The sequence below is a fragment of the Serinus canaria genome, chromosome 1 (assembly GCF_022539315.1).
Source record: "Serinus canaria isolate serCan28SL12 chromosome 1, serCan2020, whole genome shotgun sequence".
NCBI classification, from domain to species: domain Eukaryota; kingdom Metazoa; phylum Chordata; class Aves; order Passeriformes; family Fringillidae; genus Serinus; species Serinus canaria.
This window is the reverse complement of record NC_066313.1, coordinates 16,055,425-16,072,507: the sequence shown is the minus strand read 5'-3', so window position 1 is coordinate 16,072,507 and position 17,083 is coordinate 16,055,425. Positions and strand designations below refer to the sequence as shown.

General features: G+C 38.6%; 1 protein-coding gene across 1 annotated transcript in view; it reads left to right on the top strand.

Annotated features, from left to right (window-relative positions):
* Positions 1 to 474: 474 nt before the first annotated feature.
* CMSS1 (cms1 ribosomal small subunit homolog) overlaps positions 475 to 17,083 on the top strand; it is a 220,513-nt gene continuing 203,904 nt past the window's right edge. The window contains exon 1 of the mRNA XM_009095435.4: positions 475 to 568. Within this exon, the coding sequence (XP_009093683.1) occupies positions 508 to 568 (61 nt within the window). The 5' untranslated portion in view covers positions 475 to 507. The remainder of the gene's footprint in view (positions 569 to 17,083) is intronic.

Below are 17,083 nucleotides of genomic sequence, written 5' to 3'. Positions count from 1 at the left end.
GATGGGCTCCAGCAGGTGACGCCCAGGCCGAGAGCGGGACGGCTCCTGCGGGAAGAGGTGCGGGATGGGCGCGCTCGCCCTGCAGGCTCCGCTGCCAAAGGGCCGGGAACACCCATTCCAAGGCAACGCGCACCCCCTGCAGGCACCTATCAGTTCCTCAGAAAAGATTACGTGAATTACCTCGACCAAGAAAGTAGGTATTTGACAGTGTGAAACCGGGTTGAGGCAATTAAGCGAATGTTGTGAAGAACGGGGTAATAGTTTAAATTCCTTTCCTCTTTCTCTCGCTTCTGTATTTTCCACTAAAAAAAAAAAGAAAAGAAAAAAAAAAATCCCCAGCATGATTTAAAAGCCTTCTCTTTCAGAAGACCACTGTGTAAGATGCAAGGTCAGCAGCGGCACCAGCCGTGCCCAGGGCAGCGCCGGCCCCCGCCAGCGCGGGGCACGCCCGCCCGCCCGGCCCCGCGCGCAGTGCGCAGGCGCGGTGGCGGCGGCGGCGGCGGCGGCATGGGCGACACGCTGGAGGAGCCGTGGTGGGACACTGAGCCCGGAGCGGGCGGCACGCCAGGTACTGCTCTCCCGGAGCTCCCTCCTCGCGCTGCGATTGAAACATCTTGCCTAACAGCCAGCCCCCCACCCTACTTTCCCGCCCTGCTTCCTTTTCGTTGGATTTTGGGTGTTTTTTCCACTTCCCCTCTCCGCCTTTCCTTTCTCTGCTTTTAATTTACTTCTCCAGGTTTTTCCACTCTCACTCGCTTTTTTCCCTGTGCGTGCTTTTCCCTGCTTGCTACCGAGGGCGGATTTGCTTGTAAGCAGAGTCTCTGCAGCGAGGTGATGTCCAGTCTCTGATCTGAGCCCTGGGGTAGACGATGGAGCGGCAAATGAAAATACCAGTACCTAGGTAACAGGAACCCACTTGACAAAAATACATTTACGCAAAGTTTGAAAAGCGGGGCGAGGGGAATGGGAAAACCTCTTGGTTTGAATTCAGAGCTCAGCTCTCCCTTGCATTCATTTACCTTCCAAACTGTATTTTCTTCCAAAGAGTTTATTTGATGAAAGGCTTTTGCGTAATGGGTGATCCTCGTGGGTCCCTTCCACTTCAGACTATCCTGTGATTGTGTTTGCCATTACCGGCATGAACTTACTTTGCAGTTTTGTAAGGCCTAGGAAACAGCAAATCCTCACTAGAGCCTTTGGAGGGAAAAGTATCTGTGGTACTTGAAAAGCATCCCCCGTGTGCTCACTGGGGTGTGTCGCATCACCCTTGCCATGTGTTACTGTAAAAGGGCAGGAGTTAAAGCTCTCTCCAGCCACTGCTCCTTGGCGTGTGGTGCTGTGACTGATTTGTCTTTGCTTCCCTGATGGTTATGATACCTGGCTCATGCACATGTATTTTTTCAATGTGTCTTGAAACCACAAGCTGTAAAACATTTTCTCTGTAATGCTTACATTTAGTGTGAAAATTTAGGTAGATCTAGAAAACTAGAATATCTTTAGACTTTATAGTGCCTTATTTTATTGATTTTTTTTAAATTTCCTTTTTAATACAATATTGGCAAGAGTTGGGCATTACTGGGACTCTGCAAAGACTCCAGTTTTTTGAGTGTCTTGATAATTGGTGCTTATTTTCTGTGAAAAGGTACTTGGAGAATAGTTAGAGAGGAAGCACTATACATAGTGTATGTATGTAATAAAGAGGGCTCACAAGACCTAATTAGGTTTCTGAGCATTTGATTTTTATTTTTAGTCTCATGTGGGTTCCTTAAGCAGTGCCAGTTCCCATGGTAAATGCTCTTCATTAGGAATTTTTCTTAAGAGCTTCCCTGCACATTCTGCCACCACAGCTTTCATTTGGGGTGCGTGGTTAGTTTACTTACAATGTTGTCAGCTTTCCTCTAGAAACTGGATACGAGCAGGACTTTGATGATAAACTTTTGACATGAGGGATGAACCCTCTGACTTTGAGGTGAGACTGTGAATGACAACTTTTCCAGTTCTAAAAAACTTGGGATTTTTGCAATAGCATTTTTGAGTTAGTGAAAGAATTCAGGTGGAAAATAACCTCTGGAAGTGTCTAACCCAATCCTGTATACTTTACTCCAAAGACATTCTCTGAATGTGTTGAGTAATGATTACAGGTCAGTGTTGTGCAAACCAGATACTCTGCTGTTTGCAGCCCACCTTTGTAAGCTTGTTGGCAGGCTCTTTTTATGGAGTCTGTTGTTGGATCAAGTTGACACAAGCTAACAGTAAACATAAAACATCTGTTACTTTTATTTTGTGTACCTATTTTTCACGTAAAACAGGTAAAAGCAAGGATTAATTTGTACAGCATCTCATCAGTACTGTAAAATGTTTGGCAGTACTGTAAAATCAGTTGGCATAAAAGAGAAAATCACGGTTCACAATGTATGATGTAGGCAACAATACAAGAAAATATTTGCACACTAGTGAGCACCTTTGAAAGACTTGGTCAATTTAATTTTTGTGAAAAATGAAGTTGTGTTAAAAAAATACTATCCAACCTCATTTGCTGACCTATTTAAAAATAACATCTCTGCCATAACTGCAGGTGCAAAGCAGAATTCAAATGTACTTTTGAAATAATGATCTTTTGCCAGATCCTTTAAAATTAACCTTAGAATAAGCTCTGACCTACAGAATATTCATCAGAATTCAGCTCTCAAAAGTGTTTTAGATTTTAGCCACTTGTAATTAGAAAAGGTTGCTTTTAAAATGAGTGTGAACATCATTCATACGCTCCACCTAAAGAGTATGAAAACAGAAAATAGATATAAATATATCTCCTTGTGTGTGTAATTCTAAATTTGCCTTTGGCCATATCATTGGAAGTCATTATTTTAGAGTCCATATTAAAAATTAAAGGTAATTACTCTCACCTTAAGATGTGAATGTTTACCCTGTAGCAAATGATTTATAGGTGTAAAAAAAGCCCACAAAACCCGAGGCAAAATATGCTGAAGGAATTACCCATCTTTGTATCTTGTCACATGACAAAAACTAAAGAATCTTGCCTAATAACATCTTCAGCAAACCTCTGAGATGAGATTTGTGGAGGGAGCTGTTAGGGATTATTCTCCACTTAGCAGCGTAGTTTAGTGGTACGTATTTCCCATGTTATGCAACTGCAGGACTTCCTTACCTTCCTTTTTTCCAGTTTGTGTTACAACTTTGTCCAGACTTTCATGTGGTTTTTACATTGCATTCATAATTACAAGGGAAAGGATAAGGAATTTGGAGGAGTTTATTTCGTATTGGTGAAGGGCCCCAACTTTCTCCTCTTCCCTCCGTGAACAGAAAAGAGCAATTCTCACAGCACTGTAAATATGCAGATCTTGCCTGTAGCCAGCATGCCTCATCTCCCAGTCAGTTTGAGGGAGAGGGATAGACTTCTATTTTTCAGAAATTCTTGCAGTTGCTCCTTTTTAGTTACCCCTCCTTGTCTTTCATTCTCCATGCTTTCTGTATTGCCCTTAATCCCATAGAAGTGTAGTATCCCCATTTGTCAGTTTTAGATCCTTAAGCAGGATCTACCTATGAGGGGCGTGGCCCTCATAGGTAAAAATTAATTGTGTCATTGCAAGGCAGGAGCAAAACTCTTGTATGTTAGCAGCAAAAATAGGTGAGAAGTACAATATGGGACCACAGAGGATGATTTGGCAGTGCTTGTGGGGTCCTGTGTGGGCTCTAAAGCAAAGCATGCTGTTGCAGGAATTGCAGGAATTCTTTTGCCAGGGGTTCTCTTTTCTTTCTTTGTAGTGAAGGGTGCCAGTTAACATCAATTTGTAATGTGTGATTTGCAGCTATTGAGAAGCAGACTCTTCATTGTAGTGCATGCAGTGGGAGCACTGTTGCTTGATCAGAGCTGAGGTCTGTTGCTGGACTCTGTATGAAGAGGTTTGTATCTTTTTTTTTTGGCTCATCAATTACTTGTTCCTTGTAATAGAACTTGGTCAGTACATGAAGATCTTTCTGATAAGCATGCCAAGTTGACAGCTGCTTTTTGAAATCTGTGTTTCTTCACATCAAAGTGCATTCACTCTGCAGGTTGCAGTGGTGTACTTCTGTGAGCTGTGTTGGGATCTGAGCACAAATGATATGGACTCTCAGAACTTGATAGCTCCAGATTTAGTGAATGACATGGGAAGCCTTTCCTTTTGACTGTGGCAAAGTCATTCTTTCATGTCTGCATATTAACACACGTGTGTCTTTCAGCTGCATCTGTAGGATGCAGCTGAAATAATTTTTCAGTAGACTGATCTTTTAAAACTTTTTAAAAAGTATTTCTAGAGAATTTCTTGTGAAGCTGTTGAGGAAGGCATAGGTTTCTTGTGGGTTTGCAAAAACAGTCACACAACAGTGCTGTGTGTTGTACTGTTTTAGTGGTTAAGTTAAACTTTTAGCTGTGAAATGAAAGGGAAAAATTGGGTAACTGAATGCATCAGAATCTCTCCTTGCTTCAGCAAAAGGATTGCAGTTCTGGCTATAGCCCTGTGATCACCACCAGCTTTTGGTTTTTTTTAGGAATTAGGATTTGGCAGTTCTTAAAGAAACACCTATGTGTACGGAGTTTTCCCAGGTATTATCGGTTGAGCCATTTAGACTGTTGGAATGCACTCTGTTAGGGGAAGAAGAATGAGTGAGACATTAATACCAGAGAAATAAATTAATTTTTATATTTTAAAGCAGTAACTAGTGTTAGTTGGTGTTACAGGATTCTAGTGGGGGGTTCCTTGCTGTAGTAGTAGTATTTTGTTAGTCTTTCTTATCGTTCTACAGAACAGTGAGAAGTTTTCTTGCAGAGCAACAATTGCTATTTTTCAGAAAGTTGGAAACAACAAGCATGGAGTCTTTTCTAATGTTCTGGTTTGTGGTTTTTGTTTGAAGTTTTTTTTATATATGTGTGTGTATTGGCTGAAGGGAAACCTTGAATTTTAAGTCTTTTAAAGAAGTTATGCTTTAAGAAAACCAAAACGGCAAATTCTCTCATGAACGAGCTAGAATTTCTTGTGCAAAGACTTCAGTTAAACAAAACCCTTCACTAGGAGCAATGAATCTGGTTACATATTTTAAGTGAATGTGAGGAGTTGTAAGGGCAAAATTGTAGAGGACTGCAAGAATAAAGTTGCACTTCTATGTAAGCCACAACTTACTGTTAATCTTGATACTAATTTTGATCAGTTCTAAAATACTGTTTAAGTGAACTGAAATCTAAGTACTGTAGTCCAAATGGTAAAAGTTCATATAGATGATGCAAATAATATCCATCTTGATTCTCCCATCTGTTTTCCTGATCTAACATCTGCATGAATTGAGTGGAGATAATCACACTAGTGAGGAGGGAGCTACTTCACATCATACTTTTAAAGTGATGCTTGGCACAGCAAGGAGCTCTGCATTTCTCTAAATTCAATGCATTATACAAGAGCAGATTTTTCCATGCCTTTCTTCATTCCACCCTTAATGTTGAACTTAGAATATCCATACTGAGACACTTCTTGGCTAGACCAACTTTGAAAACATGACACCTCCTGCAACCCCTCATCATGTGATTTGACCATGTTTTTATAAATCTGCTGAGATAACCTTACTGTTGTTATTTGTAGAACATGTCAGAACTGAATTTATAGTAGAAACTTATTTGTGTCTTGTGCTCCTGTACTGTGAGTGGCAAAACCTGGAAATGCACCATAAAAATGGAGCAGAGCATGGTCCCTGCAGACATGCAGTTAACTTTGGCTCCTAAGAATTTGGCTGTCTTGATGTCCTGTGATTGGTGACTGTTGATGTGCTGACCATGTGGATGGTTTCTGATTTTTTCTCCTGTTGAAACAGCTGCTGCTGAGATTCAGATGGCTTAAATCCATTTTAATGTCATAAATCAGAGAAAAGTATTTACCTTCTCCCTCCACTTTGAAGGCAGGCTTTAGACACTGTCCTTATAATGTGTATCTTTCCAGAAGGACTGTCTTGCAGTGGTTTGTGGAGATGTCCGGCAGGAGTTTTGACAGGTGCTTTGGTTGTGCTTGCAGGCTTTGGTTTGGGGATCCGAGTTGGAATTGAACGCCGGAAGGTATTAGTGATCTGGAAATAAACCAAGAAAATAAATCATGCATTAGGGAGGAGAAACAAGAGGTGTTTTTAGCTTTGTAGTGCTTTTTCCAGTTTGTAAACCTGAATGTACTGCTTCCAGAACTGTTTGTTTAAACTTCCTTTATCTTGCTTGTAATGAGACAGAAGCTTTGTATTTAACTTACCTACTTGATTGGGGAATATCAAAGAATCTCAATGGATTGAAACTCAGAGTATAAATAAGATAAATAAGAGGGGTTTCCTGTCTGTCAGCTGACTATTAGCCCTAGGTGCTAAGTGTGTGATGCAGTGCAAAGTATTGAGCTGTTTGCATTCTCTGGGTGAATAATCAGAGAACTTCCTCATGCAGAAGCAAATCTTGATTCAGTCCTGAGTAGAGGGCAATACCCAGGTTACTTTTTACGGTGAGAGATCATTCTTTGACAGAGACCAGTGTACACAAAATTAAGGTATTTGTGAGACAGCTGCCCCTCCAGAATGATCGTAGTGATATTTAACTGCAAAAAATGTAAATATGCCCAAAAAAAGTTATGTGCATGGAAAAGGGGTGAAGAACTATAAGGTAAGAAGTCTGTTTGAAAAGTACCATTATGTGAAACCAGGATTATTAAACATACTGTACTCATGAGAAAACCTATTTGCATCACAAGCATTTTTATATAACTTTTTCAGTCAAGCTAAGGGTAAAAGAACTTCACTTAATGTTTTTTGTTGTTGTTGTTGGTTTTTTTTAAAAAGACAACAAAATGGAAATTGTGTTCAAATTAGGACAATAGCAAATTGGAATTATGGTGACTTAACTATGAGTAACAATGAGCTAGATCAAAACCCTAGTGGCTGTAATGATCTGTCTGGACAGGTTTAAAAAAATAAAAATAATCACAAATGAAAAGCTTGCCATTTACCTGTAGATAATTATGTATGACAGGGGTTTTCAATAGAATAAAGCTGAACCAACATCAGATCATTGCATGTGTTCAGTGTTGAGGAATTTGTGGAAGTTTGTACATCACAGATGTGCTTAATGGATCATGAGTAAGGAAAAAAATCAGCCTGGGCTTAATTGAAGTTTGATAACAAAGAGATAAAATAGTAACAATCTCTCAGAGCAGTGTGGTGCGTTTGTAGGAGTTGTGAAGGAGATGATTTTTAAAATTGCAGAATCCTTGTTAGTGATGTGTAAGCCACCACTGAAATTGTTGGTGATGCTTGAGGGGTGCAATGCTGCTGTAGAGTAAAGCTCACAGAAAATTCAAAAATGTAACTGCTGAACTGATCAAAGTGTTGAAATGTCAGTTAAGTAATAAGTTTGCCTACATGGTTACTGATTTTGTGAAGACATCCACATTTCTTGTCAGGGATAACATTCAGGTCTGTTAGTAAGATATTGTTATATAGGTACATGCTATTGGATTGTTTAATGATGAGACCCATGTGGGAGGGAAAGACTTAGGTAAGTTCTAAAAAAAATCCTTGATAGTGGTCTCTAACAAAAGAATCTTGTGAAAACAGTTTTTGTGTGCAAACTGTCGAAAACCAAGGAAAATTCTTAAGGTTAATAAGAGGCAATTGGATAGGTAGCAGAGTAGTGACCTAGTTTTTAATAGTAGAGTGGAGATAGCATCTGAATCTCACAGACCCCTCTGATACTGCACAGGAAGACAGTACTGAAATGATAATATTTGCATATGGTATATCAGGGAGAATATTAGAAGCAAGAGCTGACAGTAACTCATGTTGGTGAGTAAAAAATGTGTGTCAGTTCAGTGTTAGCAATTGAAAAATAATATATGTAGGGAAAACTAGTTCATGTACAGTAGTGACATTTATTATCAGTCAGAACACAGATCTTGGAATCCCTGTAAATTGTCCTCATTGATCAGAAACTGACAGTTGTCAAAAGTGTAAGAGACAAGTTAGGAATCAGTAGGAAAAGAATAGAAGAAAACAAATCCCATAATTTTTTTAGTGTGTGAATCCAAACCATCCTACATTGTGAATGTTTTGCTGGGTTTTGTCCAAACAGCTCAAGAAAGGGTATGCCAAAATGCAAAAAAGGTGGTAAAGACTATAAATTATGAAATGTCTTCCGAGTGAAGATTAATAACACATGCTGAACCTCTTCAAGATTGGAAAATAGATGGTGGTGAGAAAAATAAACAGCAGAAATGTAGCATTATGGTGAATAGGGCAATTTTCTAGCATGCTTGAGGGGGCATCCACTGGGAGTGAATTAAAGTTATGTGAAAAGTGTTTTCCCTTGTCAATGAGCTATGAAATTCATTGGGACAGACAATTTTTGAAGTGATATAAATTGGTTTGGAGAGAATTTCAGGACTGATTCAGGGCATCGATCAAGGACTGCTAATTACAAAGATGTGTGGAGATTGTAGCTGTAACTTGCAGGCTGCCAAAGGCTGGATTTTCTACTCTGTGTGCTTGGTACTTAACGTTCACAGGCATTTAACACTGGTCACTGCCAAAGAGGAGATATGTAGTCTGAGTGTCTAAAACCTCTTCCATGCCTTTATTTTTAAAATCAGCATGTTTCACTTTGTAGCAACTTTTTAATGCATTGAGAAAGGAAAGAGTTTGACTTTGAAAGTGAGGAAGGAAAAAGGAGATGCATTTTTCTTTCCCTGTGTTCCTTCAAGATTTTACCGCTAGGTGGCAGCGAAGATTTCCTTTTGAATTGCATCCCAGTATTTCACTATAACTTAGCTGAAACTCTTCGTTAAATGCTGAATAAACAAAATCAGCATGCATTTTCATAGTAGGCTGGAATTTTAGCATTCATATTGTTAGTAGGAAAGGAAGCGAAAAAAAAGGAATTCACTCTTTGCCCCCAAACCAAAAAGCATTTTGCTTCAATTACTAAAGGTGATGTGTTAAGAAAGGAACTGATGTTAGAGGGGTAATTGCATTACTGCTATGTGGCTTTCCATGAGTACTGGATTGGAAGAGTTTGCCTCTGACCATGTGGTATGGCCTGGTAGATGAGGCATGGTATTGAGAATAAAATATTTGTATGGGCTATTACTTGCAGTGCTACTGCCTGATGTAATTACAGCAATGATAGAAAACCTGTCTGTTTCCCAGCTATAAAAAGAATTACATTAGCCCTCATTTGCTAAGTATATTGAGGTGAATAGATAAAAATATTTATGTAAAGTCTTGCATATTAAAGTGAGATTGTATCTCTAAGAATTGTGTTTGGTTGTTTGGTTTGGGGTCTTTTTGAGAAGTGTTCCAGTTCAGAGATCCTTAGGTTACAAAGTGGTTGGAGTATTGTCTGGACTTGATTGATCAGCTATGTTAGTACTTCAGGAAGGTATTCATAGGCCCAGATTTTTACAGGTTTTGTGCATCTGACTCTGGTATTCAGGCTGTAAGCTTTTATTGAATCAATGAAAAGTTAGGTGTTGAAATATCCCTGTGCTCTGGCCTGTAGTTTGCACCAGTGTCTAGCTTATTAAAACCACTATTAACAATATGGTGTTCTGAGCCATCAGATTTAATTTCAAACACTTTTTTTCTTTGTGATTCAGAACTATGTATTTTGCAGTTCTAAATGACAGTATTGAATATATCTACATTATTATAATTTAATGCCTAGAGCTGCATTATAACAGATGGACTTATCAAGGTTTGATTTGCTTACAGAGTTTGTACTGCTCTCTTTTGCTTGTGTCATGTTTGATTGTAGCCACAATAACTGACTTGCTCTAACTCCTGGCATAGGCTCAAACTTGAGGACAAAACTTGTATTATGGGGCTTTTATTTTCCTATGCAAATAAACAACTGAACTTGGACTTCAGTGATTGTTAAACTTGTCTTCATCAGAAGTTAGATTGGTACAAACTGCCCATCCAGTTCTCTTCCTCCTCATACTTCACTTAAAAATTGGTTTATTTTTCATAATTCGTTATATAAATTCTAGAGAGGAAGGAATGAATAATTTAAATTTAAGGAAAACACTTATTTATACTTAGCTTTTTGAATTCAATTACATGTATACCTAGATCAAGGACTAAATTTTATTTATTTTCTAAAACTTGTACTTGATAAATTATGAATCTCAGATAAGAGTTGTAAACAGAATATTTTGGGTCAGTTGACTAGATCAGTGCTTAAGCTGCTGTAAGATGTGCATAAGGAGGTACTGTGTGGGAATTGTCTGGAAAGCAATATATAAAATTCTGCATATATAAACCATATATAATATTCTGCATTGGTTTAGTTGTATGTGTACTGAAAATCCTTGTGAAATATTCCTTGGTCCTTCCTTGCTTCTTAGTGTAGAGGCATGTTAGCAGATACATTGGCCATAGCAGGCTTCTATCTCCAGATGTCTGGTTTGGTTTTTAGACAGACCTGAATGACTGAAAAACCCTTATATATAGATTTTGGTGGGCCTTTTCAATTTGATTTTTAACTATGTATGGGAAATCTGTGTGCACACCATGAATTATTTCAGTTCTCTTCAAATGTATGCATCCTTTCTACCAGCTCATTCTCTCATTCAAGATGAATGTTTTTAGTCTTCCTCATCCTTTTTGAACTCTCATTTGTATTCTGAATTTGCTGGCTTTGCGTTCATCATTGCTGTTTAGCTATGTCTCTTGAGTTCCCATCTGTAGGCCACTTTTTATATATGCTATATTTGTAAGTCAGAGAAGAGAAAAAAAGATATGTTTGTCCTTCAAAAAACAAGCTGAACTGCCTCTCATGGTCTGGAGATCCCTTGTGAGTTCCTATTAATGCTCTTGAAACACCCCCAGAAACAAAATGTTGCTCAGGAGTGACCTGTCTCAGTAGCTATGCAGTTTTCCTTTTCTTAATGTGTCTAAACAAAAATCAGCAAATAATTACTGCAGCAACAATGACAACCCCAAAAGCATTAAACTGACCACTTTTAAATTAGATTATGTGGTATGTCTATCTGTAAGTATAATAGCACCATATTGGTTCAAGGCAAGCAATGATCTAAGGATCAAGAAGGCTGCATTTTAATTTCATTTTAAAATTAACTCCTGCAGCAGACATCAGTTGTCTGTAATAGTAATTGGCAGAAGAAAATGTGCTAGAGCAAGGACTCTACATGGAGACTACATTTGTTGTCTCAGCAAATGACAGTGGGTACTTCAGGGATGGGGACAAACACTAGCACAGGTGACAATTGAGAAATTTTTACATTAATGTGAAAGTGGCCCTTCTAATTTCAAGAAGACAATGGAGAAAGCATGCTCTGAAATATCAGGATGTATATTCCATACCCACCTTTTTTTCTGCTACGTTGGGAACAGAGGTAGCTTATTTATATGGGCGAGCCTTTAACACAATGCAATGCTTGCTTTAGGGAGTGGGCTAAGGCAAGTGTGTGTGGGAGTATCAAGGGGAGAAAATATTTATGTTTCTGTGCTGTTGAAGTAATTTTGGTCCTAATCCTTTCCTTTTCCTTCTGAAAGTATGAAGTGCTTTGCTTCCTGTTTGAACTTTATTCATTTAAATGGGGGGACTGTGTAGTATTTATGCTGTAAGTTTTCGTTTTCTTTTTTTTTTTTTTAACGTCATTGTAGCACTTGATCTAGGAGAAATGACTTTAGATAAATTTCTTTCTCACTGCTTAAATTTTTCGTTTAAGAAATTTGACTGTCATTTGCAGCTTTAGTGAAAGTGTCCAGGGGATGGTGCTGAAGATCCTTTACTCAGTAGTCCATGTCTGTATGTGCACAAGTGTGCCTCTTGCCAGACCTAAGTTTGTTCCTGGATGGTTGAATGCAGTCAGAAAGAAAGCCAGGTCTGCAAGTGAGAACGAGTTAAGATTAAGTGATAAACTTGAATATTCCCTTTGGTCTCCAAGCCAGACAGCTTTGGCTGAAATTTCTGGTTAGGCATCCTCAACTGCACAGAGCATTTAGATACTTCCTTTTCTTTACTTTCGTATCACTAGATCCAGGCATTTGTTTTCTAGGAATACAAAGTGAGAAGTCTCAGTTGCTCTGAATTCCCTTTTGTACAGCACACCTGTGTGTGACTACACTGAGATGTGTGAGCCGGGGCAGTGTAATCCTCACTCTCACTATCTCACTTAGGGTAAGACCTGTGCCAGGCTGGTGTCTGGCTTGGCTCACTGCATTGTCACACCACCATAAACAGCTCAGCAGAGGGAAAATGACTCCTCAGTAATCTAGAGTCATAGTACTTGAGCTATTAAGTGGAAGAGCAATTGGGTTTGTTTAATTTGGAGAAAACAAAACTGAGAAGCGGCATGATAATTGTCTTCTAATATGTGTTGCAGAGAAAATAATTTTCAAAGTCCAGTGGGGGGACAGGAAAGAAAATACTGGAGTACAATTTCAGCAACATAAATTTAGTTTAGAAATTAGCAAGATTCTTAGTGACAAGGGTATTTCAGCCCTGTTCCAGATTCCTGGGTAACTGTAAAGCTGGCATTGCAGAACTTTTTTGGAACTATATGTACTAGGTTTTCATTTGGAAGGTTTTAAGTCAAGTTATAATGAGGAAATAGGCTCAAAAATGTCCTGGCATCCTTTTTAAGCTCTATTTTATGAATCTTTTACTCTTCTGCTGATATTTGCTTTATTAAAGCCCTCTTGATTTCAATAATATAGCATATTTGACAGAAAAATCAGTATTAATATTAGAAATTATTTCCATTCATGTGGCACAATTTACACTAATGCACTTGAATGTGTTGCTGTGATCTAATTTCCTGAATGCAGAGTTAAATCTGCTTTCTGGTGGTGGGGAAAAGAAGAATGGGTGGAGACAGTTTTTTTACAGTTTCTAAAATTCTGTTATGTGCCTTGCTTTTCTTGGGACATGTCTTCACTGGCAAGTGTGATGATATTATTTTAAACTTTGGATACCCTAAAGACTCATTTCTAGTAGATAATTGACAAGATGCAGGGATGGGTCAGGTTATGTTGTGGGTTAACTCCAGTAGGACAAGGTTACCTGGAGCTGGGTGATGGGCATCATCATGCAGCTGGAATAAACAACTGTTAGTTGTTAATCTTCCCTTTGCCTCCTGAAAGTCCAAGGGGTCTCAGGCACCTTGATAGGGCACTTGGGGGGTCCCTAGGAGCAGAAGTGTGGCCTTTTTAGCACACTAAACACGCTGCAATTGCAGTTGTGTCCCACACAGGGGTGTCCTGGCACGTATGTGTTCCTGCAGGCACTTAGGTGTCACTGCTGCTGCAGGGAATACAGCCTGGGTGAGACCAGCAGTCCCCTTGGTTTAAAGCTGCTCTGCTATTTGTTGAGAAAGATTCTTGGCAGTGGAAGATCATTCAGACTGGGGGCACATAGGGATATTTGTGTTTGGGTATTTTTAAGGCAGATTTAAAAGGTGTTTGAAACTGCGCTTATACACATCCATGCCTTTTAACGTGAAAATGCCTTCATTATTAATGTTGTCTGTCATCTATATGTCAAAAAATTTGGGTATGTTTTCTCCATGTTAGCAAATTTTTATGGTGAAAAGGTGAGAGGTTCTGCACGGAGAAGGAAAAAGGTTAAATTGCTTTTACCATCATGCCTTTTTTCTGTCTGTGAGTCAGCTGATTTCTCTTTGAAGGCCACGTGAAAAAGTGTGTTAATCAGAGTCCTATTTTCAGTATACATATATATTTTCCTAATATATATAAAAAGCTAATTAAAACAAAAGACTCTACCTTTTGTCCAGCTAAGATTGGTGTTTTTTCAGGATAAAACATGACCTATAGTGGCTTGAGTATGAGACAATCAAGGATAATAAAATGTAGGTACTAATCACATTTGAAGCTGCCTTGCTCAGATTTTGCACAAGTCAATTTATTTCTCTCCCAAGAGAGGTACAGAATTATTTTAATGGGACTGTTTGTTGTATATTTGAAGTGCTTTGTGATGTATTTGTGTGCTAGATTGTATCTCTGCAGACAATGGTGATGGGTCCAGGACTTTAGCAGCGATTGCACTACAAAATGCTTCTTTTTCCTTCCTGCTTGTCCATTCAATTATGCTGATGTAGCTCTTTTTTAAAGCTGTGCTGTGAAATGGATCCTGTTTTGTTGAGGTTGTTTGGGGTTTGTTCTGATATGTTTAATGAGAATTTGTGGCATATGGCTTTTTGTTTGTGGTTTTGCTTTTGTGTTTTTAAATCCAGGTTAGTTTCTTGACCTGGTTCACAGTGCTGCCTTCTGGAAGTGGTGACAGCACAACTGAAAGGGCAGCATTTTGTAATTTGGATTGTGGTAGGGGTGAAAAAGGGGAGGGAGATTCATTGGCCCATCCCTGTTTGAAGACCCTGTGATGTCAGACCACTGCATGGGAAATGAAGAGACATTGATTAAAAGAGGTCTTTTCACTTGTACGCAAAAAACGTTTCTCAAGAATACTTTGCTTTGTGGTCAGAAAAGAATCATATTCAGTTGGCAGCTCTGCTATTTGAGGCTTTCTGAGTGCCCACAGTATGGTGGGTCATTAGATAATGTGCTAGCTACAGCACATAGGGAATTCAGCTTCATCTTGGGGCCACTGGCTGCAGATCTGTGAAAACACTTCATGCTGCCTAAATTTTTATGGTTTATCTCTTTTTTTGAGCAATTTCCCACTCTAAGTACTTGGTGTTAATTTTAAAAGATTTTTATACACCCACTTGTGCTGTATTTGAACCATAAGATCTTTTTCTCTTCTGTTTCTTGGTAACATAATGTTTTGGTAGTCTTTCCTTAAGCCTGGAGATTAGACAGTTGTCAGTTTTTGTTTTGCCTGTCTCAATATCTGTTTCCTAGGGACAAAGTCATCCTGCAGATGGTTACTCCATTTCCATCATCTAACCCTGCAGCATCCATTGAATCTTATTCAGAAAATAGAGCTGTACAATTCTGTTTCTGATTATTTTTTCCCTAGTGCAGGGAGCATGCCTTCTTAATCCTTGCATGAAATGCTTACATAAAGATCTTTTTCTTATTACAGCCTTACAGTCTGTCCCCAGACACTGTATTGGCTACAGTGCTTTGGATCAGGAAGATTAGCAGTCTGCTCCTGTAATTTTTGTCAATTCTTTTTCTTAATTAGTGGCTTGAAGGAGGTCTTTAAATAACTTGAAATACTACCTCCTAGTTGATGGATGGGTGCTTTGGTCTCAGATTACCATTATTACTTGGTATTCTCTTCTTTTTGTTTTTCCTCCTTTTCCCTCCCTCCCCTCATCCATCCTCCCTGAAAGGACAAAAATTGCAAGTATTTCTTCTGAGAAATTTAATCACATATAAAGAATGGCATAAAAATGCTGGGCACCAATGTGTTGGTGCTGCCTTCTCTTGTGTCCATTTGATCATTCACTGAAATAAAGCCAAAATGGTGAAGGAGAGTGGGCTAATAACTGCTGTCATTTTAAAATCAGTTAATTCTCCCTTTTGCTGGGAACTAAACATAAAGGAGAAAGGGTAGATTTTTAGACCTTAGAGATGCTTGCCAGAGTTTTGGAAAAGAGAAGAATTGATATTATGATCTGCTGAAAACTGTTTTTATGCTCTCTTTCACAGCTTAATCCCTCTGATAGATGCTTCTTATTATGTGACCTTATTTCCCCATAGCACTTAAATGAACATTACATACCTGTCAGACTTTAGGCTTTTGAGCAACTGCTGAAAGCAAAAGTGTCTCAGTCTCCAAATTAACAGCAATACTTACCACTTACAGAGTAGCTGAAATCCTAGAAAAGCTGCCTTACTTGTCAAACTTTAATATGATTATGCTTGATGTTTTTGTTCAGAGTGCTTGAATCAATGTGCAGATAACTTAGTCACATTTCTCCTTGCTCTGCTGTTTACTTATTGTCTGCCATGGAAGCAGGTGGCTATTCCCACCCAGCAAAATGGAAATACTCTGAAATATGGTGTGGTGATCTGAACAACTCAAGGTTAATTTGTAAATCAATAATTTGATTCCTTAAGCTATGCTTTCTGTTTGCTATTTTATGATAAAATTGCAGCTAACTTCTTTCTGTTTAAACAATTACGTTTCAGCTCTCAGCAAATATATCCAGGTGCTTATTTTCTCTGCATTGAAATTGATCATGGCAATTCAAACCAAACAAACCTGTTTTATTGTGCAAACCTTATTTTCAGGCAAAAATAATTATTTGATTTTTTTAATCTGTTGGAATGACTGACAAAAATTTTGCTGTAAAGTTAGTCAAATCTACACAGAGCTTGTTTCATCAATAGGGGACTGTAAGCATCTCTTAATCAAGGTGAATTTTCAGGAAATGTAGCAATTTCATTTCCAGGCAGTGCTGATGTTTCTTACTTAGGAGTTTATGGTCATGAGTGGCTGCTTCCTTTGTCTTTTGTTAATTAGACAGTTACTGATAAAGCATTATGAGTGTAAGACAGGGACAGAAGTACTGTCCTGTTAAATGATTATACTTATAAATGGTGTGAACTTTCATCTAGGTTTTGTATTCAAATCTTAGCTTTAAAGACTGAACTTCCTTGTTCATAAGAGCTTGGTAACTGTCCAAAGGACTATATGTGCTTATTGCTATGCCCTTATTTGTACTTTTCTTTTATAAGATGTTCTAATAGATGGCCAGGTGGTTAATGATCAACATACTTCTGTGTATTTTTGAAGGTAGGTCTGAATTTTTTTTTTCCTACATGTTTTTTAGGTCTAACTGAAGAAAATTTTAGTGTCTCTGGAGGACAAGCATTAGTCCTTTACTTTCTGGAGAATTTGGTGTCTGTTAGTATGCTGACAAGTGACTACTTCAGACACAGTTATTCAGTACCATGCTGCTAATGTGTTCCTGCAGAGATCTTAGGTATAGATCAGCAGGATAAGCAGTATCCTAAAGAACAGAAGTGCAGAGAATGTATTTTGAAGGTACTGAGTTTTGGGCTCTTAACTGAGCCCTGCAGATAAGAATGTGCGGCCTGAATTTATTAAGGTAAC